Here is a 26,043-nt window from a genome sequence, read left to right on the forward strand (position 1 = left end):
AACCATTTTGAAACTCTATTATACATGACGGGAAAGCTGCGGACTGGGTCTATGTATAACAGAATGCATCAGAATTTCGGTAAGGTCAAGAGACTGAGCTTTTACCTCATCAGCAGCGTCATTTGCCTCTGCATTTGCCAACTCCTCCTCCTCTAGCAAAGTTGTTTCATCATCCTACCAATACCACGCGAAGTAGTTAATTTAATGAGCCATTTCGAAGACTAGATGAGGTGACAGATGATATTACCTCAAATTCATCTTGAAAATAGAGGTACACAATATAAATGAACTGTAAAAATGATGAAATTTTGCCTCAAAACAGGTTGACGCTCTGTAAACAAATGTATAATGTAAACTTACCATATTGTATCCTTTATCTTCACCAACAGCAACGACATAATCATCATCATCCTAAATAAAATGGAGAAAATTCAGAGGAAGGTACAAAATACTGAAGATACTCATTGTGAAGCATACCAAGGAACCAAGGAGACAATCCTGATAGAAAAAGAACTGCATTCCATGAAAACGCGAGATGAAAATTTTGATTTTCTTCACAAATAATAGACACTTGAATTTTCCACTAAAATCTGGATCTTCGATGATCAAATGTTATCTAATGGGACATCATTGAAAGAAGATCACATTGGTGCAGCTCCTCTATAACAAAGCAGTAAATAATACTTGATGGTATTGGTCATGCATCAATTTAAAATGCCAAAAACAAATATATGCAGACATTTGTTATGCAAGGGATAATTTTTCTAATGATAAGTAATGCAAGCTGCAAAATAAATTGAACCAAGTTTTCTTGGATGTTAGCTAAAGAAATTACATCTATAAAGCCTAAACCACCACTGCAATTTTGATAATAAGCGGTTTCAATCAAAAGTTGTTAGACAAGAATCTTCACCTGTTCATCATTAAAGTCATCCAACAAATTAATTTGGCCGAACTCCTGATACTTCTTTCGAGAACTTCTTAGCTTCTCTTTCCCTAGGTCAGAACAATAATTATTTGGAACTGATAAGACCCCATTACTTTCAACCTGCATATACCAAAAAGCAGATATATCACCTCGACCACTTACCTAATTATAGTAGTCAAAGCAGTAACCATAAACACATACAACTTACAGAACGACGACCAGAAATTGCAGGTGAGCTGTCTTTGTCGGTTTCAGTAGCAACATCAACATCTCTACCTGAACAACATGATTACTTCAATTTATGAAAATTTCCTTGACCTTACAAATTAGCAATACACAAAGAGGCTGACTGCTACTCACATTTATCCCTGCCCTTGCCAGAACTGACTATAACATCTGCAGCACTCTTCTCGGGGCTACAGTCTCTGCTAGCTGAAAATTCACAACGATTAAGCTTAAATTAAACACATGCTTTAGACGATACTACAATATAATCATGTGATTGTTGCCTCTTGCTGCCCTCTATTTGGCAGGTTCCTGTATCATCATCACATCATTACGAAAATAAATTATAACAAGACTCTACTTGACGTGGCTTATGAGACATCTTAGGACCTTTCTAAGCCTTGTGCTCTTGAATACCAATTGGTGTCACAACCCAAAGTGTACCCTAGGTGGAACATGGTGTATAGGACCCCAAGAGGCCCTACACAAGCCACTTAGCATACATCGTACAAGATAATAGAAATAACGACTGGGAGGTAGAGAGGTTCTTTCCAAAAGACCCTCTACTCAAGTAATGATATTGAAGCAGTTTGTAAAATAAACACAGAAGTAAAGAAGGCATAACAAAAGCTCAAGTAACTATATCAACGCAGTTTGTAAGAGAAAATACAGACGCAAGGAAGACATAACAAATAATAGAAAATGCACTACATGACATTCAGGAAAAGGGAAGGAAGAGGCTTGAATGTGAAATACTCTTCAATAACTCAATCAACCATATAGTACCTTCCCCAATTGCATAGCGCTTAAGGAGCTCTTCAAGAGGTAGATCCACTTCATTTTGTAAAGCAGCCAACTCTTCTTCCCTTTCTTCTTTAGTTATAACAGCCTCATCTTCTTCAATAGTATGCTCGTCATCTTCCTAAAGCAGTATCAACATAAATGACAACATTGTTTATAGGACAACATTAGCAGAACTGCAACAAACATTATAATATCACCCTCTTAACAAAAGCTTTTCAGATGGTTATAACCCAAAATCAGATATGTTGATAAGAGAGAAAAACCAATGAAATTAAGCCACAGGATCAGAAAAACAACCATATAATTACATCAGATGACTCAAATGAAATAGCTTCGGGAACGAGCCCCATCTAAAACCCAATTTGAGAAGGAAGTGAGAGCCAGATTAGCTTCATCACAACGAAGACTGGTATTTTTCCACAGATTCCTAGTCCAAGTCAACAGGCAACTCGCAAGTACAGCTGACAAAGAAAAATGGTTTTGACTTGACCCATGCACTAGATAATATACCATAACACAGAAATGCACCCAAGAATTAGACCACGCGGTCAATGTAGTGGAATGAGCATGATGAGGTCATAGGGTCAAATTCTAGCAGAGACAAAAAAATTATGTGATTTCTTCCTATTCATCCAAGCCCTGGCGACAAGAGTTACTTGGTACCTGTGTTGGTGAGAGGCAACACATACCCCAAGGATTTAACCAAGGTGCACCCAAGTTGGCCCGAACATTGATTATAAAAAAAATAAAAATATAAGCTATCTAGGACATCAGTACGGAGCAAAATGATGTTCTATCAATAATGATTTCACAGAGACCAGATGAGTGAAGTCGAATTCTTATCCAAAACAAATTTGAATGTAGTCAAATCCCTGTTCAGTTCTCAACCTAACAAATGCCCTAAATGGAGTAAAGTCACACAGAAGGCAGAACTGAGGACAAGACACTGTATATTTTAATACATTTTTGAATTCTTTACACAAGGTACTTGAACTTCCTAACTACTCCCTCTATCCCAACTTATGCACTTCCCCTACTAGTCAATCTCAAAAAGAATGAGAACTTGCTATATTTATTCACAAATTAACTTTAAACTCCCCATTTTACCCTTTTTAAATACGCCACAAATATTATATATATATATATATATACACACACACACACACACACCCTTTCTAAATACACCACAAACATATATATATAATTATATATATATATACACACACACACACACACACCCTTTCTAAATACACCACAAACATATATATATTATATACACACACACACACACACCCTTTCTAAATACACCACAAACATATATATATATATACACACACACACACACACACATATATATGTGCTATATATATATATATATATAAAATATATATATGCATGCTTATTTTAGACCCCAAGTTTCAAAAGGCATACTTCCATCCTTAAATTTCGTGCTCAGTCCAACACCGCCACATAAAGGGGGAGTGACAAGAGAGTACCAGTTTCTTGCTTTAGATGTTTCAGGCTAAAAGACAGTACAGCGTCCGTTTCAATTTATGTGAAAAAATTGACCTCCTTACTTTCTACTGAAGAAATAAAAAATAGAAACGTTTGAACAGTACCAAGTTTAGGAAGAAATGAAGACTCTTGAAATTGTGCTCTTGTTTTCATAAAGGTGAATAAAACAAAAGCACCAAATAAGTGTTGAAATATGTACAAGAGTGCAAAAACAGAAAAGATGAATCCCTTCCTAATCTTGTAAGGATTCTAAGAGGCTAAGTATTGATTCTACTTCATTTATTAATTCCTCCCTGCAATAAAAAGAAAACAACAGATGCTTGCATCATCATGTATTTATGTTGTTTTACTCTGCAAGGTCATCTTACATTTTAATTCGCCATAAAGATCAACCTATTGATTAAGGTCTTATTTCAAATAATCACAGCTCATTCCAAGCTATGTATTTTATTAAGCAACACAAATCTCATCCCTTCCTTCATGACCTAAACAGGGGTGGCATGAAAGAAAATTCCAAACTTGTTTCATCAGAAAGTTGTCTCAAAGCTAGATTCCTAAACATTAGCTTAATATTGAAGACATGTCAGACCTTATGATCACTAGTTTAGCTCAATTATAAATAATTCATGCTGCTTCACGCATTCAAGCATTTCAAGAATATATATCGAACACCTTCTCAATGATAAAACTGAATGATATCAATATGTAAGACTTCAAGAACCTATAAATAAGCATGGTATCAAAATCCACCCCAGCTATTTGAAAGCTTACCATTTCGTCTTCAGATTGCACGCCGAAGTCGTCATCAATATCACTACCAGTTGAAAGAGGTTCTGAAAATTTCAGTCTAAGTAAGAAACAGAGGGAAAGTTATGGTCTACAAGTTTCTCAATATTGGTCAGCTGTCTAGTTAATGTACTTACGAAGATTTTCTCCAACACAGTCTCGATTTGTTACATCCCCTTCACTCCCGTCTTTACACTGAATTCTAAATGCTTCTGGTGCAGGCAAAGAATTGGTTCGTTTGCAAGTACTTTGTGAACTTACAAGATTCTCTGCAAGCATTGTTGAGTACCTATGATAAACAAGGAAATATGCCTAATCATGTTATTCATTAGGTCGGTCAATCACTCAGTAAATTAACTGCAATTAGGTCGGTCAATCACTCAGTAAATTAACTGCAGGAGGCCCATGCTAAGCCCGGCCAAAAGTCAAGATATAAAAATAGAAATTTTAATTAAATAAGTATCATTTGTGTCACATTTTTCTACTGCATGACTAATATAATGTAGTTGCATGTTAATCTGAGTTATTTTCTATATTTAAAAGTTTTTGCGTTGAAATAAGAAATCAATTTGGTGTTTCTATTTGTATTTTTGGAAGTGATAACTCTTAAATACTTATCCTCTCAGTTACAAGAGTTTATGATTCACCAAGGAATAATCCATCACACATCTTGTCCGTACACCCCTCAGCAGAACAAAGTAGCAGAAAGGAAGAGTAGGCATCACATTGAGACTGCTTGCATTCTTCTCATTGGATTATATGTTCCATTGCATTTTTGGGCGATGCAGTCCTCACTTCTTGCTACTTTTTTTTATGAAGTAAGATGGTTCATTCACAAAAATACATCAAGAAGATGCATAGTTACAAGGAAAGGGAAAGCCATTAACAAAAGTCCTCACTTCTGGGCAGTGTGCATACTGATGAGTAGGTCTCTATGGGATCCGTATACAGCTTCTTGTAGTAAGTGATTATTTCTACTTCAATTTCAACTGGCTTTGAGTAACTTCCCCATGTATCATTAATTAATCAATGTTGTTGTACCTTTTGTGAGAGCCATTTGGTGGAAAAACTTGGTATTCCTGTCTCCTTCCTTAGACCATAGTATTCTTGATTTTTGTCTCTATGCAATTTCCTCCTCCTTAATCAGCTCCTCATATTCTAGTAGAAATGCAGCTTTAATTGTTATTGCGTCTCCTGTAAGCGCTCTATTTTCCCTCTCATGTCCACTTCCGCCAATTGTTCGAGGCTTCTGCAATTTCTTTTGTTGTAGGCCAAAGTTTTCACTCTCTTCTTTTCTCCATTCCTTGAATTTGTGCTTCAAAGCTTTATGTTTACAGGCCAACACATAGATGATCATCAGTCTTTAACTCTGTCAACAAAGTCTTCTGGTTGTAGCCACCAATTTTCAAACTTAAAATAACTTTTATATCTCTCCCAGCTTCCACCAATCAAGGCTATTGGAATATGATCTGAACTCAGCCTTTGCAAGGGGATCTGTTTCAGATTATTGAATTTGTCATTCCCTTTTTCCAAGAATAAGATTCTATCAATCCTAGAGGCTGCTACATGCTGGTCTCCTTTAACCAGCTATATGGAGTATCTTCTAGTTGAAAATCCACCAATTCCATGTCTTCGGTGAAATCAGAGAATTCCTTCATACCCCATTTTCTACTGTTACAATTTATCTTCTCTGATATTTACCTAGAGACATTGAAATCTCCACAGAGTGGCGCAGGGCCCTTCAAACAATCCCCTTACTGAACCCAATTCTTCCCACACTAGTCTCCTCTCCTTGTAGTCGCTTGGAGCATACACTCCAGCTATGTGGCAATTGTAGTTGTAGGTTTGGGATTCGAACCTACAAGTATGGAGTAGATTTCTATTTCTAAGACCTCCCCCTTCCATGCCCTCTCATCCCATATCAAAATGATTCCGCCTCTTGCTCCACTGGCTTCCAGACAAGCATGTCTGATCCATCTACCTCACCAAACCTGATTTGCTACTTCTGTGAATTCTCCTCAAGCTTTGTTTCTTGGAGACGGATGATGTCTGCCCTCCATTTGAAAATTAAGCTTTTGACAGTCTCCCTCTTCTCGATGTTGTTCAATCCCCTGACATTCCATGACACTAGTTTAAACTTCATCTTGAAACTAGAGTTGTGTTTCTCCCATTATTCCTATTCCCCGAGCTTTTGAATTTTATATCAAATGAGACGAGACTTTGGATTTCTATCAAAATCTCTAAGAAGAATCAGAAAATTGGAGACCCTTTTTGAATCTTTATGAAGAACAAAGCATTTCAGCAGAAGAAAGAAACAATCTTGAGAGAGTTTTTGACAAAGAAGGGTACTGGCAGGGATAAAGATGTGTACTGCAGAAAAAGCACCTTGACCAGATGGCTATATCATGGCCTTCTTTCAATCTTTTTGGGAAACAATAAAGGAACAACTGATGCAAACGTCCCACAGATTTAACTCTCACAACAAGTTTGAGAAGAGCTTCAATGCCACCTTTGTAGCTTTGATTCCTAAAAAGGTTGGAGCAAATGATCTTAAGACAATTCAGACCCATTAATCTCCGGGGTCTACAAAATCATAGCAAAGGTGTTGGCTGAGAGACTAAAGAAGGTAATTAGCAGAGTTGTAAACAACCACCAGATGGCTTTCATTAAAGGGAGACAAATCATGGGTGCTGCTCTTATTGCTACTGAATGCATTGACAGCAGGATTAGAGGAGATGTGCCTGGAGTTATGTGCAAGTTAGATATTGCAAAGGCCTTTGATCACCTGAACTGGAGATTCTTGTTGAACATTCTCAGGCAAATGGGATTCGGGAGAAGGTGGATTAAGTGGATAGCATTCTGTATCAAAACTACCAGGTTCTCCATTCTGATAAATGGAGAACCTGCAGGTTTTTTTCCAGCTGAAAGGGGTCTGAAACAAGGGGACCCCTTGTCACCTTTCTTGTTTATCATAGCTATGGAAGGGCTAGGCAGTCTGCAACAAACAACTGGATAAAAGGCTTTAGCATTAAGAACAGGAACAATGAAATCATGGAGGTGACTCACTTATTATATGCTGATGACACTATGATTTTCTGCAAAGCTGAACAAGAACAAATAAGGGTGATACTGGTGATCTTTGAACCTTGCTCTGGGTTGAAGATTAACTGGAGGAAAAGCAATATTTTTCCAGTGAAAGAGGTGCAACAAATTCAATCTCTGGCAGGCATTTTGAGGTGCAAGATAGGGGAGTTGCCCACAATTTATTTGGGAATGCCATTGGGTGCTAATCACAAAGCTGTGAATATATGGGATGGAGGAATAGAGAAAACAGAAAAAAGACTAGCTCTTTGGAAATCACAATACCTTTCCTTGGGAGGTAGAGTTGTTTTAATCAACGCAGTCCTAGATTCTCTACCAACATATGTAATGTCTTTATTCCCCATCCCCAGTGAGGTGCTGAAAATCTTAGACAAGTTGAGAAAGAATTTCTTATGGCAAGGAAGCAAGATTGAGAAAAGTTTCAACCTGGTAAAATGGAGCGCAGTTCAGCAAAGCAAGAGTTTTGGAGGTCTGGGAGTGAGGAACTTAAAGCTTCATAATAAGAGTCTACTTACCAAATGGCTATGGAAATTTACTCAAGAAAATCAGTCCTTGTGGAGGGAGATTATCCTTCATAAGTATGGTCCGGAGGGGCAATGGTGCACTAATAAAGTGACTAATACATATGGGTTGGGGTTTGGAAATCTATCAGGAATCTATGGACGACTCTCAAGCTAAACATCAAAGTTGGGAGACAAGATACTTTTTTGGAAAGAGGACTGGAGTGGTCATGACACACTTCAATCCCTTTTTCCTAGACTATTATCAATAAGCTTAAATACTGGATGCAGTCATACTTTTTTGGAAAGAGGACTGGAGTGGTCATGGCAAACTTCAATCCCTTTTTCCTAGACTATTATCAATAAGCTTAAATACTGGATGCAGTATACAAGAAATGTGGTCCCCTCAAGGGTGGAACCTCACTTTCAGAAGACCCCTAAATGATTGGGAAATACCATGGGTAGTAGATTTTCTAAAACTAATGGGAAACTTCCCGGGCATTAATACAGATTCGGACAAACTCATTTGGAGGCACCACAATGACGGAATTCTCACTATTAACAGAGTATATAAAAGGGAACTGAGTGTTGCTGGAGGCAGGTCAACTGGACCTTGGAATACTATATGGAAAAGTGTGGCTCCTAATCAAGTGAAATGCTTCACTTGGCTAGTAGCTAGAAAAGCATGCTTGACACATGAGGCACTGCAAAAAGGGGGTTCATCATAGCATCTAGATGGCTCCTCTGCAAGGAGGCACTAGAAACCAACAAACACCTTTTCATGCATTGCAAAGTAACGACACAACTTTGGGCTATGTTCACTGCCATTGCTGGAATCAATTGGATCATGCCTGAACATACTGCAGACTTGCTTAGCTGTTGGATCAGAAGAGGAGGAAGCAAAAGCCAAAAAATATGGTGGAGACAGTCCCAGCCTGCATCTGGTGGACCATTTGGAAGGAGAGGAACCAGAGGAGCTTTGAAGGAATATTTTGAAGATTAAGTGGAAAGTAATTACTTCACTAGGTTTTTGGTGTAAAGAACAGAGTATAGAAGAGAAAACCCAATTAGTGGATTTTATAGGCTTTTTGTAAGTATCTCTCTTTTCTTTTTTTGTAAACTATTTGGAGGTGGCCAGCATAGCCTTAATGCTGAAGGAATATAATTTACCAATTTCAAAAAAAAAAAAAAAAAAAAACCACTATTCATTTTTTTTTAAAAAAATGTAAAAAGGGGACCTAATAAGGGGCAAGTAGAAATACTTAAAAAGCTACACTATGCACCAATTATGAAGGCTTGGTTTTAAGACAACAAAATGGAGCAAAAATGCGAATATGCAGGGAAAAGCCAATTGCAGCTGCTTTTAAGTATCAAAGAATTGAGATCCCTATATTATCCATGAGGACGACAAAAAACCTGCGCTTCGCGCAGAAATTTAATATCACGAAATTTATAAAATAATACTTAAAACCTATGAGTCATTAAAACTAACAGAATATTATCTCACATACAAGATCTGTAGTAACAAGCATTAATAATGTAAAGGTAGATGACAATTATAATATCTTATCATTTATCCTTCAATCATCTTTAATTTAATTTTATAATTTATCTTTTTGCTTCGGGGAAGTGTTACTATTTGATATTCTTGGGATTCAAATGAACATCAATCGGAGATACGAAATTTTCTAACAAATAAATTGTTGCTAAATGGATAAATAAACTTCAAACGGATGAAAAATGTGAACAAATGTTCTAATTCTAATGTATAGAAAATTCAGCCCTACCTTTTGTTTTACATAAATCATTTTAAAGTTCCTATTTAAATGTATTATTACTTTATTAGTAATTATTAAAATAAAAAATTACAGGGAAAATGTATCATATTGGATAACAATTCAACTTATTATATATACCTGAAAGGGAAAAATATTACACAAAGTATGCAGTTTGTTTAGGTGTTGTTTAAAAATCTACACTACAGTGTAAAGTTCAATTTGAAACTACACTTCTATTCCAATCACAGTGTCGAAAAACACATCAACTACTTCAAGAAAAATATTTACAACTTGCAGTAATGAATATTGAGTATGAGTAGTTAATTTATTGTGTAGCTATCTACATCTTTGGGGTTAAAAGAAGCTCCAGTCTAGTCATATTCCTCTATATGTCATCCGGCACATCCTTAAACCCATGTCAAAAGTTTATTAATTTGTCTTTTCTTTTCCTGGTTCACTTCACACATCAAGGTGCGATAAAGTTTTTATGGTAAGTTTTTATGGTCTTTATGTCCTTACAATGGCATACCAAATCTGAATTTTGCCTTCAAAGAGATGGAAGTATAGATCTTTAAGATATTTTTTAAAAGTACCTTCAACAAGTTCAGTAGAGAAAACTAGCATGAATACTCAACTTACTTGTGTTCTGTTATTTAATCTGTACTAACAAATAGTTATAACAATAACTTTGCAGAAACATAAACAACAAAGTACAAAATATCTACTCAAAAACAACAATTAATAACACAAGCATGAATTAATGGCCGTAAAAAAAATACCAGGATCTATAACAATAAAATCATACACGAATATTTAATTATCCAGAAGAAGAAGTTCAGAATTTTTGTTGTTTTAAAATGAGAGGAAATCCCTCTATTTATAGCTAGACAATAAAGGTAGTGCAAACAAATGTTTATTGTGTCTTATCGGAAAGGTCACAACACTTCGTAACCTTACACAAAAGTCGCAACTCTTAATAAAAGTTAGGCGGGCCTAGGGTTCTCCTTTATATTATATGATAAGAGGGTCTTATAGCAATAAAAAGAACATCAGCGAAACAGGAAGGCAAGAGAGGGGGGGGGGGGGAGGGGGAAGAACTGAACCTTTCTGTTTGTCCAAGAAGAAACTCTAGCTGCTTATCAAGTGTTTTCTTCTTCTTCTCATCTACCTCCAACTGATGCTTGTAAAGAACCTGATATATGAAACACATGTGAATAATCTGTCAAGCTGAAGACTGGGAAAAACAACTGGGTTTGAAAGTTTTCCAGATAAGCAATTTTACCAGCTTCTCTATTTTCAACCAAAATTTTTTGATGTCCTTTGAAATATTGAGTGCAACTTTACGCAGACGTTGCTCTTCTTCCTGATGAAATATTATAGAAGAGAAATAAGAATAATGTAGCAATGTAATTAGTGAGAAATGCAATACATCCTGAAGTGTCGGTCACTAATATGAAAATATTCACGAACAGGAAGAAGCAAATAAAATAACCTTAACACGCTTTTCTCCCCGTGTCGCCTGATCAAGCATTCCCTTGCTAGCTCGAATAGCAACCTTCTTTGCTAGAGTCAACTTCCACTTCCTCTCTGATTCAAAGTCCTGATAAACAAGAAATCTTCCTTAGCATAACTTCATTTACATTCATCTAGCAGCTTACACAATTGCTCCTGAAATAGGAAAGAACTTTATATACCTTCGACAACCAGACCATCTCCTCAAGAACATGATCCCAGTGTGTTTTAGGTCGTTGAGGTTCTTTAGGTGCTTCAAGACCCTATATACAAATCAAGAAAATAAGCAAACAGAAAAAGTAGTACACAAGAAAGGACAAGGTACCCCCTGATTATTCATTTCATGTAGCTACTGTCGATTATTTTTTATTTTATTTTTTCGAAATAGGTAACTTTGTATATTTCTATATATGTAAGAGAAATCAGTACATTGGTTGTACTTGCACCATATTTACATCAAAAGACTCTCAAGGAACTGAACCTATTCTAGTCTTCTAGAGGGAGTGTCTACACCTATAAGACTATGAAAGGGACGATTGTTACCTACCTCTGATTGAACAAATTCCATCGGTATATCCTTCATCTATCAACTATTAGGTATAATCGTAACCTACCCTTGATTGAACAAACTCCGTCATTATATCCTTCATCTATCTGCTAATTAGGCAGAATCTTTTATGTGATTACCTGTATATCTGATCTACTAATTAGGAAGCAGAAAATTAATTGATCTATATGATACAATTGCTAGGATAAAAAAAGGGTCCAAATAGATTTTAAAACTAGTGACACTGATTTGTATTATGCTCACATTTTATCTTTCCATATTGCCCCATCCTTATAGCTGGATCAAGAAAGAACCTCTTATCCTAAAGAATGTCCTTAAGCTTCCTTTCTTTGGGTGTAGGACCTTTCCCTAGGAGCTCACAAAAAGATAGCAAACTTAGATGGTTCGTTCATGCTTCCCAACTTTTTTTGAACCGGGCTCTGATGCTTCCATTCTTTCTATTTCAAACATGTGCTTTTTGTCTAATTCTTTATCAAGTATCCCAAACTTATATCGCATAGCATTAACCACAATTGGTTAGCTATGTGAGAAAAGTATGTGCAGATTACAACACTACTAGGCTAGATGGCCGTTTTGTAATCATTAATATGATGCCATAGTTCAATCGTGTAACCTTCTGATACTCAGCATGTTCCAGTCAAGAATATCAAAGAACAAAAAAAGAGAATACAAGAGGGTGAAATAAGTATAACGAACTAATCACCAAAAGATCACCTTGCAACTTTGGACCAATCAATAGAGAAGTCCAAAAGAAACATTAAACAACTGCATGGACTTGAATGGTAATATTATATAATTCCATATTTACAGGTATCTTTGTCATTCTCCAAGAATTATAGCACTGGCAGCATCTAGGAGGGTATCCAAATTGCTTTCAAACAAAAAAAAAAGCATCTAGGCATTCATAGTTATCAAAGCAACAGCTAAATGTTCTACGTATTAACCCTTTCACGTCAACTGATGATACATCCAAGGGTTCAGCCGAAACAAAATTATGAACAGACTCCATTCCATTCTAGATAAGAGCCTTCTGGCCTAAATTAGATGTACACATGATTCCCTTGTGTGGGCCTTCAATTGAGATATCACTCAGGAATAAAGGCTTGAGAACATCTTCAGCACATGACCAATTCTAAATTATAATCTCAGGCTAAACACCAATCCATTAAAACTGTTTTCTTTTCTTTGACAAGTTCATTCACACTCTTGGTATACTGCTATGCTAGTATCATGTATACTTGCTCAGACTAAAAAGGAATAATGCATAGATCAAAACAGTCCTACTTGCCAACAGATGAAAGAAGAAGAAGTCATGTGGAATTAGTCAAGGTGTGCGAAAGCTAGCCTGGACACCACAGTCATCAAAAAAGAAAAAAAACATCCACCTTGCAACAGTCGGTATAAAAGAACAACATGGATCGAACATAAAAAAATCAATACAGAAAACTCCAGAGCTCAAATGATAGCTTCAAGTGCAACGATGATTGCAACTAAGATGTAATTCATACCTTTTGGCGTCGTACGCGTGTTTCATGGTCCGGCTTACACTTGTACACTTTAGAAGCCATGATAATCTCAAGATATATACACCATGATTCCGGCTTCTACACGAAAAAAGATAAATTAGCACAACACACTTGTCTTCATAACATGGAAGAAAATAGCAAACGAAAGGTGAATTAAAGAATATAGATACATCTAGCTTAACTAGATCAAACAAAGCATGTAGGTATCCTCTAGGATATCATTGGGTATGTAGTCGTTGTTGAAGGGACTGTCAATAGTCTGGAACACATTTGGATCCTATTTAATAGATCAAGCCCTGATGAGTAAAATGGTACATGACATTGAAAGGCATATGAAATAATCCTCAATTGCAGCCTTCAGGCAGAATAATCTAGTGATTATGATCTTATTGAGGAGAAGGGAGGCTAGTTGTTTTTGCCAGATGAGCAAAGCTAGGGAAGATGACATGGATGCTTTCTCATTGTTCATTGTGATTCATGACCGATGTGAAATCAGGTTTTGGCATGATCCAAGGCTCGGGATCTCTCCCAAACACTTCCCTATTCTCTACCATTGTTCCATTTCTCGGAATGCATTGATTGCCAATTTCAAAAAAGACCAGAGATGGTCCATAACATCCACAAGAAATTTCAATGATTGGGAAGTCGAGGACTACATGCAGTTGATCCTTCTACTGAGTAATTCTTTCTTAAAACATCTCTACCCGATTGCATTTTCGGAAACCACACTCTGAAGGGCTGAAGGCCACTTCTCTATAAATAGCTGCTACAACACTCTCACGGTTTCAAACCCTGAAAAGCAATTTTGGAAGAGCAACTTCCCTTCAAGGGTCAAATATTCCCCTTGGATTTGTTATCATTAAGCCATATTTTAATGATGACAATACTGATTAATGTATATTCTTCCTATCCAGGGCCTATTTGTAGAACAATGTTCAAGTAAATTAGATAAGAAAAAGTCAGCTTTAAAGGTACTCAAAACAAATAAGGGAACTTTGATGAAATCCAGAAGCCAGAGGACCGAGTGAAGACCACTAAAGGCTCAAACTAAGCAAAAGAAGGAAAAATTACCTAAATACACAACTTATTTTACTATTTCTCTAAAATTCTACCATTTCAAAAAATTACAAAAATCCTTACTCTCTGATACATAACTCTTACGTGATGTATTAGGACGAGTGTGTCTTGTATCAACAAAGGAAAAGTATCGGGACGTTGAGCGATTAAAAGCAATGGAGCTTAATGATTTTAGGCACATAAGCATTGTGGGAGGAGTATATAAACTGGGACTTCCTAATGAACATGCTACAGCGGACCGGTTTTGGTTCAAGGTGGCTCAATGGATCAAACAATGTATCAGCACCAATAAAGTTTTCTTTATAAACATAATTTGATGTGGCTTTTTCTCCTCCTATAAGGGTGGCAAGAGGATCCACTATCCCCTTTCCTTTTCATCCTTGCCATGGAGTGACTAAGCAACCTCATTCAACCAGCAAAAATTAGAGGACGGGTCAGAGGTTTTCAAGTGGAAGACCTAGAAGTTAAACATCGGCAATATGCAAATGACACTCTAGTGTTTTGTGGTGCCACAGGGGAACAAATGTCGATTCTCGGAGTTTGCACATAAACTGGGTAGTTTCAAATAAACAATTAATATAGTGCCAAACATTGAAGATCTGAAAGAAAAGTTGGGGGAAAGTGGGTGAACTCCCAACCACATACATGGGAATGCCCTTAAAGCTAAGAGCAAGTCCAAGAACATATGGAGTGGTGTGATAGAGAGAAGTGAAAAAAGATCAGCAAATTGGAAAAGCTAATGCCTATCCTCAGGTGGCAGACTCACTTTGGTAAACAGTGTAATGGACTCTATTCCTTCATATACAATGTCACTCTTTCCTACCCAACAGTGTTACCGACACACAGGATGTTGTTAGGCGAAACTTCATATGGAAAGGAAGTGAAGACAAAAAGAAATATAGTCTAGTAAAAACAGAGGAGCTACTACTGGAAAGTAAGAAATGAGGGGGCTTAATCCCCAGGGAGCTAACCAGACATAACAAAAGTCTGATATGAAGTGGCTAGGGAAGTTTGCATCCCAGAAGAAGCTTTATGGAAAGAAGTGATCAAATCAAAATATGGCATACAGGATAGATCGATGACAGAGGAGGTGACAACTCCTTGCAAGTGTAGTGTCTATGGCAACTAGTTTCAACAAGAGCAAGCTGCAAGGTTGGAAATGGAGAGAATGTGTGGAAGGATATAAGTTGTGGGCAATGGCCTCGGAAGCAAACTTTCCCTTTTCCTGAGCTTTACAACTTATGCTAGGCCAGGATGCTACTGCGGCTGAATTATGGACAAGACAAGGTTGGAATCTTCATCTAGAGAGGAATTTAAATGTCTAGGAAGTGACCTTTATAGCAAATCTTCATAATACAGTCCCTCAAGATGTCAACCTCACAGAAGAAAAGGATAGTCTAGTGTGAAAGGTGGATATTAAAGGTATTTTCACTGTCAGGTCTGCTTACAAAGATCTGACACGAACTAATACTCGACATAGGATGGCCATGAAGAATGATCTGGAAGACCAAAGTGCCTTATAAGGTACTGCTTTACATGATTATTGGCAAAATAAGCAGTCCTCACTCATGAAAACCTTAACAAGAGGAAACACAGCCTATGCTCTATATGTTATCTATGTAAAGAACAAATAGAGCCAATCAACCATTTCATTTTGCATTATAAATGGACAAACCAGTCATGTTAGATGTTCATCCAGAAAGGAAGATCAAGTGGGTGAAACCTGGGAGAATCGAAGTGCTTAGAAGTTGGAACACTGATGGTAATGCAAGAAAAGAGGAGAGAAGGAAGATGGTTCCCTCGTATATTTGGTGGACCATATTGAAAGAGAGAATCAGAGATTTTTTTAAGGCAAAAAAAGAAACATACAGAAGATCAAGACAGATCGATTAGGCCTTCACTATTATGGTAAAAACAAGTAGTTATAGACCGTACAGATAACTAAAAAATTTTAGGAACTTGTAAAGGCACAACTTTTGTAATGGAGGACTACACTTTATTACATCACACCTGTGTATATATAGGAGTAACGTTTACCATTAGAAAAAAAATAATACCATTAGAAAAAAAATAAAAATAAAAGTAAATGTGAAGCAAACTTTCCTTATCTAGAAAAAAATATGAAGCAATCTTTCTTAAGTTGGAAAAAGAATTGAAGCAATCTTCACTATCCTACATCACCTAACCAGGAAGAAAATAACCTCAACATTGTGAACTCATGTTCACGTAGTACAAATAATACACTCTGTTCAGAGTTACACGACACTTCCCACTTTGGGATCTTACAAAAAAAATTGACACTATTCACTAATAATAATATAATAGTATTTTGTATGGCTCTCACAATTTTCAAGATTCAAATTTAGTTGATAACTAAATTTTTGTCTTTCATGTCTTAATATCTTGGGCATTACTTTAATACTTTCTTTTACTTAAACTTCAGCAATATGAAGGTTAATTAAAATCTTAAAACACCATTTCTAGTAAATCACCATAACTTGAAATAGAATAGAGGAGGTACAAGGTTTGCTATAGACCTAAGCATATTAATACATAGAGCTTATGAAGAACCTGTATTTTTTGTCTTATAAAATATTAAAAATAGGAAGGTATGTTTAAATATCACATTCCTCTCCTATGTGGTTTGCGAGCTATTGCATACTAAGCTGTGCGGACTCTTTAATTTTGCAAGCGAACCCGTCTCGACACGACTCTGGTGCGGGTGTGGGGTTCGTGCCAAATTCGGTCAATCCAATTCAAACACTTCGACCAAAGCCGAGAAAAGATTGGGGAAGAAAAATCAATTTCCGACCACGTAAAGAATACAAAGCTTGAAAAAGTATAGAGAAGAGAGAAGAGAAAATCAGTTTCCGGCGACAACGCCGAAAAGTTGAGAACTAAAGAGAACTGAAAAGAGAAAAAGAAGAGTTTTTTTATTGAAAGCTGAAACAAGCAAAAGAAATGTATATTTCTTAAAAGTTGAAACAAGTAAACAGAAATATACATAGCCTTTTTTTTAATCTTTCTTGAAAAGTACATGCTCTTTACTTTTTCTTGAAAAGGTACATTGACTTTTCTTAAATAAGAACAAGGTCTGCAGGGAGCCAGAGAAAGGATTTTTTTTAAAAAAAAATAAGTGTAGTTTTATTTAGTACTTAGTATATATATTAAAGTGTGTTAGTACTCTTACATATACTCAATTGTATTACATAAAATGGGATGAATGAAGTAACAAAATTCATACCAATAAATTATACTATAAGTTATATTAAAATTTCCTTTTTAAATAGAGATTCTATTGGAAACAACTTTTTACCTTATATAGATAAAAGATAAGGTATTTACACATTTTACATCTATAAATTTCATTGTAAAATTATATTAAATATATTATTATTATTTTGTTAAAATTTTAAATATATTATTATTATTTTGTTAAAATTTCAAATTTTAACACATGATGTATAAATTTTAAATCCACGCAGACTAGACATTACAAGCTATAAGATTAAGAAGTAGAATATCTTCATAACTATATTTTTATAATATTGGAATTTTTTAGTCGTATTGCCTCACTCGTATCCATACTCAGATTCGCACCCACGAATCTTGAAATTTGGATTTTGCCGAATCCAACTCTCGGATTCACATCCGTCTCGGATACCCGAGCCCGGGCAACTTAGATTGCATAGGAGCAGGGTTTTACCCTGTGCGCACCCAAAAAGGGTAACGACTACGGATTACCCTTGTCGTCAAAAATAAATATTACATTCACTTTTTTCTTGGTAAAAATTGCATCAAGTGCAAAGAGGAAACAAGTCTAATTGCCAAAACAACAAATAGCAAATTGGGTAACAATTAGTCTGATGATAAAAAAGATCTCATGGACATCATGCCATTTCAGTTTAGACAAGTCATGCCAAATTACAGCCACCTGCACTTAAAATAAAGACAGAAAGTAGACCTCTAGACTGCAACAAGAAAGGAGACCTAACATGACAAATTGTGGAAGATGCTTTGACATCTAAAGAAAATTATAAAATGAGCACTCATCAAAAACTATGCTTATAGAATTACAAAATTTATACGATGTCAAAACACAGAAAATGAGCAGGGGATCTGTCTCCTAACCGAGTAAAACATGTTGTGAGGAACATTTTTCCAACTTGACTTAGAAATATGTGTTCATTGCCCTTCTACAAAAAGAAATATAATCATTGTTCCTAGGTTATGTTATTTAGTGCATTCCTGCTTAGGAGAGGAAACTCAAACCTCAATATCTAATGGCAACATAGAAGTCAATATTGGTTTTTAGGTCAATCTTGGTGCCAAAGGAGTCTTAGATTTGCATATCAATTGGAGAAAAAGTCAGTGGTATGTCTCGAATATGGAGGAATTGTCTTGGGATTAATTATTTATTTGTGGTGTGGGGGCGGGGATTTGCCTACCATTTATCTGGGCATGCCCTTAGGTGCCAAATCAAAGGCTATGAACACCTGGAATCTGTCATTGTGAGTGTGAGAAGATGCTTGCCAGATGGAAATCTCAATATATGTTCCGGAGAGGCAGTCACTCTAATTTATTTTGTTTTAAATGCCTTTCTTACTTAAAATGATGTCTATCTTCCCATTCTTGATGGAGTGATACAAAGACGGGATAAAATTAGGAGGGATTTCTTATGGAAAGGGGCAAAGGGAAATGATTCCACTGTCCAACATTTAGTCAAGTGGGACAAGTTTCACTGGGAAGAAACATGGGTGTATCTGAAAAAGCAAAGCAAAGCCCTTAAACTAAAGTGGTTATGGAGGTATTCTCAAGAGCATCAACCATACCGGGAAAAGTAATTCAAGAAGAAAATGGAGAGGAGAACAAGTGGATGACAAAGGAGGTTCTTACACCAAGGGGTAGCCTATGGAAGTCCATCAAAATCTTGTGGCCTCTCTGGAAGATCAATACAACCATTAGGGTAGGAAATGGGAATAAGATTCCATTTCGGGAAGATAAATGCTTGGGCAATTCTAGTCTAAAAAGTATCTTTTCTAGAGATGCATGACTTGGAAGTGAATAAATAAGTGAGTTTAGCTAAGGTCAGGACACAGTATGGATGGAATTTCCAATGAATGGAAAATCACGGTTGTGACTGACATTTTTGTTAGGTTGGAAGTTTTTACGGGAAAATAGGAGGAACATGATAGCTTATGGTAATGCAGAAATAACAAAGGCACATTCAAGGTAAACACTGCATATAAGTTGCTAAATCAAGGTGGACAACAACCTTCTCTTTGGCCTTGGAAGAAGATTTGGAAGCCCATGTTCCCTTTCAAGGTGTCATGTTTCACTTGGCTTCTAGTAAGAGAAGCAGTTTTAACACATAGAAAATGAAGTTCTCCATGTGTTATGGATGTTATCTATGTGGAGAAGAGGTTGAGACAGTCAACCATCTATTTCTCTCATGCAGAATAACATCCTAGCTATGGAGGATTTTCATTAGTCTCAAGGGTTTTGCTTGGGCTATGCCTATCATAATCACACATATTCTTCACAATTGGGGAGAAGTAAGCTGGAAGTTGTATATAGAGATAGATGGAGGATTGTTCCAGCCTATATTTGGTGGACTGTTTGAAAAGAAAGAAATGCTAGATGCTTTGAGAGCACGAATTGTGATCTTCAAAAGATCAAACTAACTTGTATCAGGCTTCCTTGCTTCTGGTACAAACAGAGGACACTGAATCCATTATAGATATCCTAGGTTCCTATTAGGATTCAGATTCAGTTTTCTTACTCTTTCGACAAGTTCCATATATGACTTTCAGCGCAACCCATGCACTCATTCAATGAATATACACAAATATTACCTGCTCAAAAAGAATTAAAGAGAGGACTTTCTAGTCTATATCAACAACAAAGATTGTCACTGACCAATAATACCGCAGATTTTTACTAGTTAAAGGATTTGTTCCATCAAGATGAATGTCCACGATTAATTAGGCGCATATCACAGGTTTGTACCCTGTTGTAGACAAAAAAAATTGATATTTGAATAGAGAAGGATAGAGGAGCGGGTCAATTGTCCAATATTTAAGAAGATTAGACCTTTGTCCTACTTTATGTCTTAGGTGTAAAAGAACAACACCTTCTTCATAATGAGGGGATGACATCCTTATCTCAAACCTCATCCATCGTTCCTTTTCTTGAATAGGATGAATCCTCATCATCTTGAGATCCACGTGGTTTACAAGAGGACCCTATTCCTCTAATTTATTATATAGATACTCCCTGACAGCTTGGATGTGGTAGCTTTCTTATGGTACTCCACTATCATACATGTACAAAAAGAAATCCTAATTCCTAGGCAGCGTCTTTGCTGGGAAACCTATCTTAGGATTGTGATACTATGTAATCCACTTTGTTTAAAGCAGCCTTTTCAAAAAGGAGTGGCACTAACTCTAAGGGGAAGCGAGTTGGAGAGACAACTTGAAAATCAAGGTTCAAATTCCTGCAGAGATTACACTAGGTTAATTCTTCTAATGTTCCTTTCATTGAAGATTAAAGAGTAAATACAGTACATGTGGTAGCTAGAGACAACAATTGGATTAATTGACGTGTGTTTAAGCTGCCCAGACACTATCATAGTTACCAAAAAAAATGAGGGCCAGAAATTTGTGACAACTCATAGTTTTTACTCGCATGACTTTAGCCACTACCCTTTACACAAGGCAGATCAAAGTTTTCACAAAAGCATAGTCTTTTTCTTGATACTGAGAGCAGAAAGATCTTTTACTTTCTTCCTTGACATCCCATACAAATGTTTCGTATAGGAGTTCCAATGCAAGATAAAAGCTCCAAAAAGAAAGCGAAAAAAAAATCACAGAAAAAATCAAAAGAATAAAGTCCAAGCTTTAGAATCAAACGTACACATGCAAAGTAGAAATTTTTGAAACGAAAAAACTGCAAAAGATAAAGACTTCCCGTCGGACGGGGAGCTAAGGGTTAAGGGAGAAGAGATAATGAAGTTTCCTCGCTAACCTTTTCTGGTAAAGAAGAAGAACTAGCCGTATAAGGTGAGCGAAGAGCACCGATGGAAAAACAATCTCGGCAGCAACGGCGGCGCGGCAGCGGCAGCGACGTAGTGAGAAATTTCGCGACGGAGGTTCGATTAAAGGGAAAGGAATGGGACTGAAACCAGATTTACCCCTTTGGTATATTTATATGTGGGACAGAAGTGTCATTTAAATAAGCTTACAGGTGGACTCCCACTCCCTTTCGCTTAAGAGAGTCTTTTTTCGGATTTTTTACAATTTTCTACTTTACCTGATAGCAATGATATTATTTTTTATTTGATTATTTTTAATTTATTTATAATACAAATTTAATATGTATTATAAAAAATAATTTATTATTCACATATAATATAAATTTTAATGATGAATAAGATATTTATCATATATTTTAATATACTTATAATACAATGTAATAATTTTTTACAAGATAATATATTTCAATAAATAACTTTTTATTTTATTTTATTTAATTTTATTTCAAAAAATAATTATAATTCATATATATTGCATACATAATTTACTTCTAATACATATTATAGATTTAACAAAGCATTGCTATAAATGGTAATAAACAGAAAATATCGCTAAAATCAGTAATTATTTTTTAAAATGTATTAATTTATGTAATTTCTCCTTTTATTACTCTTCCAAAAACAAAATCAAATACATTACATTTTAAATTAAATTTTAAATAAATAAAATTTGGCTTGATTTAATTTTTAACTTTTTAAAATCTGCAATATTGATTTTGATTTTTTTTAATGAAAAAGTTGAATTGAATCAGTGATCAAGTATATAATTTTTAAAACTAATTTCATGTTAATAAATCTGTTTTGTAGGTATGTATCACGTTAATTAATAATAACCGTATATAGAAAAATTATTGAATACATATTATACTATTAAGTACTAAACTTTTAAAAAATAACGTAAACTTTTTCAAATAAAAGTATTTAAATATAGTTCCTCTTTAATTGTATGTATGTTCCTTTTTAAGATAAATAGGTTTTGTCTTATACTTAAAAGAACGTAAAAATTCACTTAGAAAATATTCAAATTCTATTGATAATAATTGGTAATTAAAAATTAAAGTAAAGATTTTGTACTTTAGAAGATATATAGGAGAATTACACAATAATCAATATATGGTTAGAAATAATACTTATATGTAAAATTATATATTACATACACAATAATGAAAAAAATGAATATACAATAAGTGAAGAGAGTTTTATTTTACTATTTACATATTGCATAACCTACCTCTAGATTGGCAATAAATCAATAATGTAAAGCAAATCTGGTTCGAGCTACACAATGCTCTCTTGCTCACATTTTCTTTTTTTTTCAGTGTACTTGTTTATCTCTTTTGAATCCCCAAAAGAAGCATATCGATGTATCACGCATTGAACTTATACCATAAACGTGGCCGGCATTTGATGTCATTGCTCGCTCGAGCATTTTCCTAACATGAGTATATATCTAGACATTATTAAAAACATAGTTTAAAAGTACTTGAAGAGAACATACGTGCATATAAAAGAATAAATACTTATCATAAATAATTTGATTTTAATGAGAAAGTCTAATTGAATTAGTGATTTTGTATATAATTTTTATAACTAGTTTAATGCATGTTTTGAATGTAGATATCACATTCATATTTTATTTTATACTATTAATATTGTTGTTTATACTTCTACCCTTCACTAAAAGACTTCATTTTAGATAAAATTGTCTTTTCACTATTTATTTTATTTATTCATAACAAAACTTACAAGGTTGTTATCTGGGTTGTGCCATTGCCACAGTTGAGGTAGTACTTGCTGATGCACTATTACTATGTACAACCTATCGACTAGAAGTAATAATAACATATTTGAATGAGGCATAGCCTACACTATTCTACAAGATAAATCTCTTGACTTGTTAGCATGCAAAATATCCAACATGTATGGTGTAGATTCCCAAAATAGCTTAACAATAGTATTATCAACCAAAGTAGTAGTTATGGCACTAGTAGTTAGTTATGGCGCTAGTAGTTAAAACATCAGCTAGTTTATTCAGCTCTTGGAGGATCACCCAGTTTGTGGAGAAGTGTAACAATCGGTTTCGTCGTTCTTGAAAAGCCAAGGGGGAAATTTTTTAGGTCGGAAAACATTTTTTTAGTATCTTGAAATTTCTCAACCTAGTCCGCATTCGGATGACATACAAGTCAATGAAGTCTAGGTAAATCTAGGAACAAATGGGAGATATAATTAAGATTTTGATCACATGAGTACATACCTAAGGCGTTAAGGAACCGTACGACTTTACGATTAAATTCGAGTGAGTAGAACTCCTGAAACTGATCTTAGCATGAATGGGTATTTTCTAAGTGTCATGAGATGAAGATGTGTTCGTTGTTTTCATGCAAGCCACTAAGGCAGGATTTTCCCGTCAAGGCGGGGCCGCCGTAGCCGGGTGTGCAAAGTAGCGAATTAAGTTGGAAATAAACCCAAAAACTATTTTATTCTGGACTTTTTGACCTTGAGAGCTAACCAACGACCATAGGTATTTTCTTCACAGTTTTCCACCATTCTTGAGGCTAAAGGTAAGGTTTTCACTCCCGAATTTGTTTTTCTATCCGTAGAATGTAATTTTGTGGGTAATTGTTGTTAGGAAGGGTTTTGGAAGTATTTGGATGGAAGGATAAACCCTAATTTGAATATAGGATCATGGGTTTGATTTAGGGTTAATAGTGTTGATTTTAATCAAGGTAATTAGGTCGTTTATTGTTCCCCTTGTTATAAGGATTACTTGTAGACCAAGAACAAACGAAAAAAATCTAAGAAGTGAAAAATCAAGTTTCTTATGGGATTCAAGTTTTGTTCGAGGTAGGTGATGGTTGTGATTTCATGTTGATGTGTTATTTTAGAACGTTACATTATTGATCACACTTGTCCTAAATAAAGATGATTTAATAATTTTATGCCTTGAATCACAACTTGATTGTATGATTATGAGAATATATATTGTGATTGTGAGTGTGATTGTGGCTTGTTAAATGGATCGGGTGTTACGTTCCGACACACTAACTGTAACACCCCAGAAATTTTTCAAACTAAGAATTGAACCGTTCATCGTAGTGAGTGAAATTTTACCAAGAAATTTGAAATTCCTTAAATATTAAGGTCAGTTCACTAGATTTAGGACCTTGAGTTCCAAAAGGAATTAAATTGGGAATAGCAAAATCTAAAATTTTCCAAGTTAAGCTAAGTATGAGTTTTGGGTCAACTTCAAATGATCATAACTCCTAGTACAAGATGAGTTAGGGGTACTGCATGATACCAAAAGAAATATCTTTGTGTTATATTTCCAACGCCACCGAGTTTGCTAAGTTTCGAGTTCGAATAAGTGAGATATGACCTTTTGAAATTAGGTTGTCCATTTAAAGAAAGTTAGCTGAAAATAGTGAGGGGTATTTTGGTCTTTTACCTTACACAATCAGATTTAATTCATTTTTAGTAATATTTTAAGGGTCTAATACTTTTAGGTTCAGCTTCATAATCCTAATATACACCTAGGGGTTTAGTTGAGAGTTCAAAAAGAGACAAGAAAAGAAAAGAAGAGAAAAGAAGAAAGGATAAAGGCATTCGTCTACGTTCTTGAGTTTAGTTGCAGATTTTCTTCATAAGTTTAATCTAAGAGGTATGTGTGCTTCCATAGTGTTGGGTTGGTGCACCCACACACCAATTATGTTATTTTTCAGCGAAATTCCATTCTTAAAGTTTAAATATTAGAGTTCTTGATGAGTTCTTGATAGGTGTTCTTGAGGTTCATTCTATATCTTGTTGTTTTGTATTTTTAATGAAGTCTTCAGATGAAATTCACTAATTTAAGTGTTGTTTTTAGTAGATTAGAGTGTAATTAAGTTATGTAATTGAATCCAAGTGATTAGGGAAGAAACCATTCGATTTTAGGCGAGTTAGGGTGAGAAAAAGACCAAGGATGTTCAGCAGATTTTTGGGTTGGTGCGTGGCGCTACGCGCCTGCCAGAGCGCCCTAAATCCTTCTCTGTACTTCAGGGGTTGGCGCCCCGCCCACTCATAGACCCAGGGTCGCCTACACAATCCATTTTGCCCCCTGTTGCTTTGTTTGAGTTCGTTTAAAGTGCCCCTTCACTCCTTTTTGATTCTAACTTCTCTAAGATACATTTAAACACCTAAAATTATTCTTAACATGATCAAAACTTGAATTCATAACTCAAATTCAAGGTGGAATTGAGGGTTAAGTTTGACAATTCTTTCCAACATTCTAAGAAAGCCCTTTGAATCCTTTTTTGGAGTCTTCTACAACTTCTAGTAACTTGTTTCATGACTTGAGCAAGTGAGTATATGAGAATGTATTCATGATTCTACCTTGTAATCATGAGATCCTTCATGTCATGAATCAAGACTCTTGAAATTATAATTCACATTCAAGAGAGATAGAGTTAAAGAAAATTTTTGAGTTGAATAGTGAATCCTTTGAGGCAAACCATTGATTTGAACCAAGTTTTGAGTAAGTAAATATGAAAATGATAAGAGTCGTATACATGAGTTCCTTATTGATATTTGATCCTTGAGTCGAGACGTTCATGACCATAACATCCGCATGCACTCCAATAGTTGAGTACCTTT

General features: G+C 35.3%; 1 protein-coding gene across 1 annotated transcript in view; it reads right to left on the reverse strand.

Annotated features, from left to right (window-relative positions):
• LOC101248082 (protein PHOTOPERIOD-INDEPENDENT EARLY FLOWERING 1) overlaps positions 1-21,524 on the reverse strand; it is a 33,751-nt gene extending 12,227 nt beyond the window's left edge. The window contains exons 1-14 of the mRNA XM_010319601.4: positions 21,348-21,524; positions 13,227-13,322; positions 11,333-11,413; positions 11,131-11,238; positions 10,921-11,001; positions 10,742-10,830; positions 4,396-4,547; positions 4,244-4,305; positions 1,940-2,075; positions 1,289-1,360; positions 1,137-1,204; positions 914-1,048; positions 361-411; positions 106-174 (exon numbers count right to left, since the gene is read on the reverse strand). Coding sequence (XP_010317903.4) covers positions 106-174; positions 361-411; positions 914-1,048; positions 1,137-1,204; positions 1,289-1,360; positions 1,940-2,075; positions 4,244-4,305; positions 4,396-4,547; positions 10,742-10,830; positions 10,921-11,001; positions 11,131-11,238; positions 11,333-11,413; positions 13,227-13,286 — 1,164 coding nt within the window. The 5' untranslated portion in view covers positions 13,287-13,322; positions 21,348-21,524. The remainder of the gene's footprint in view (positions 1-105; positions 175-360; positions 412-913; positions 1,049-1,136; positions 1,205-1,288; positions 1,361-1,939; positions 2,076-4,243; positions 4,306-4,395; positions 4,548-10,741; positions 10,831-10,920; positions 11,002-11,130; positions 11,239-11,332; positions 11,414-13,226; positions 13,323-21,347) is intronic.
• Positions 21,525-26,043: the final 4,519 nt, after the last annotated feature.

This window comes from Solanum lycopersicum, chromosome 3 (assembly GCF_036512215.1).
Source record: "Solanum lycopersicum chromosome 3, SLM_r2.1".
Lineage (NCBI taxonomy): Eukaryota > Viridiplantae > Streptophyta > Magnoliopsida > Solanales > Solanaceae > Solanum > Solanum lycopersicum.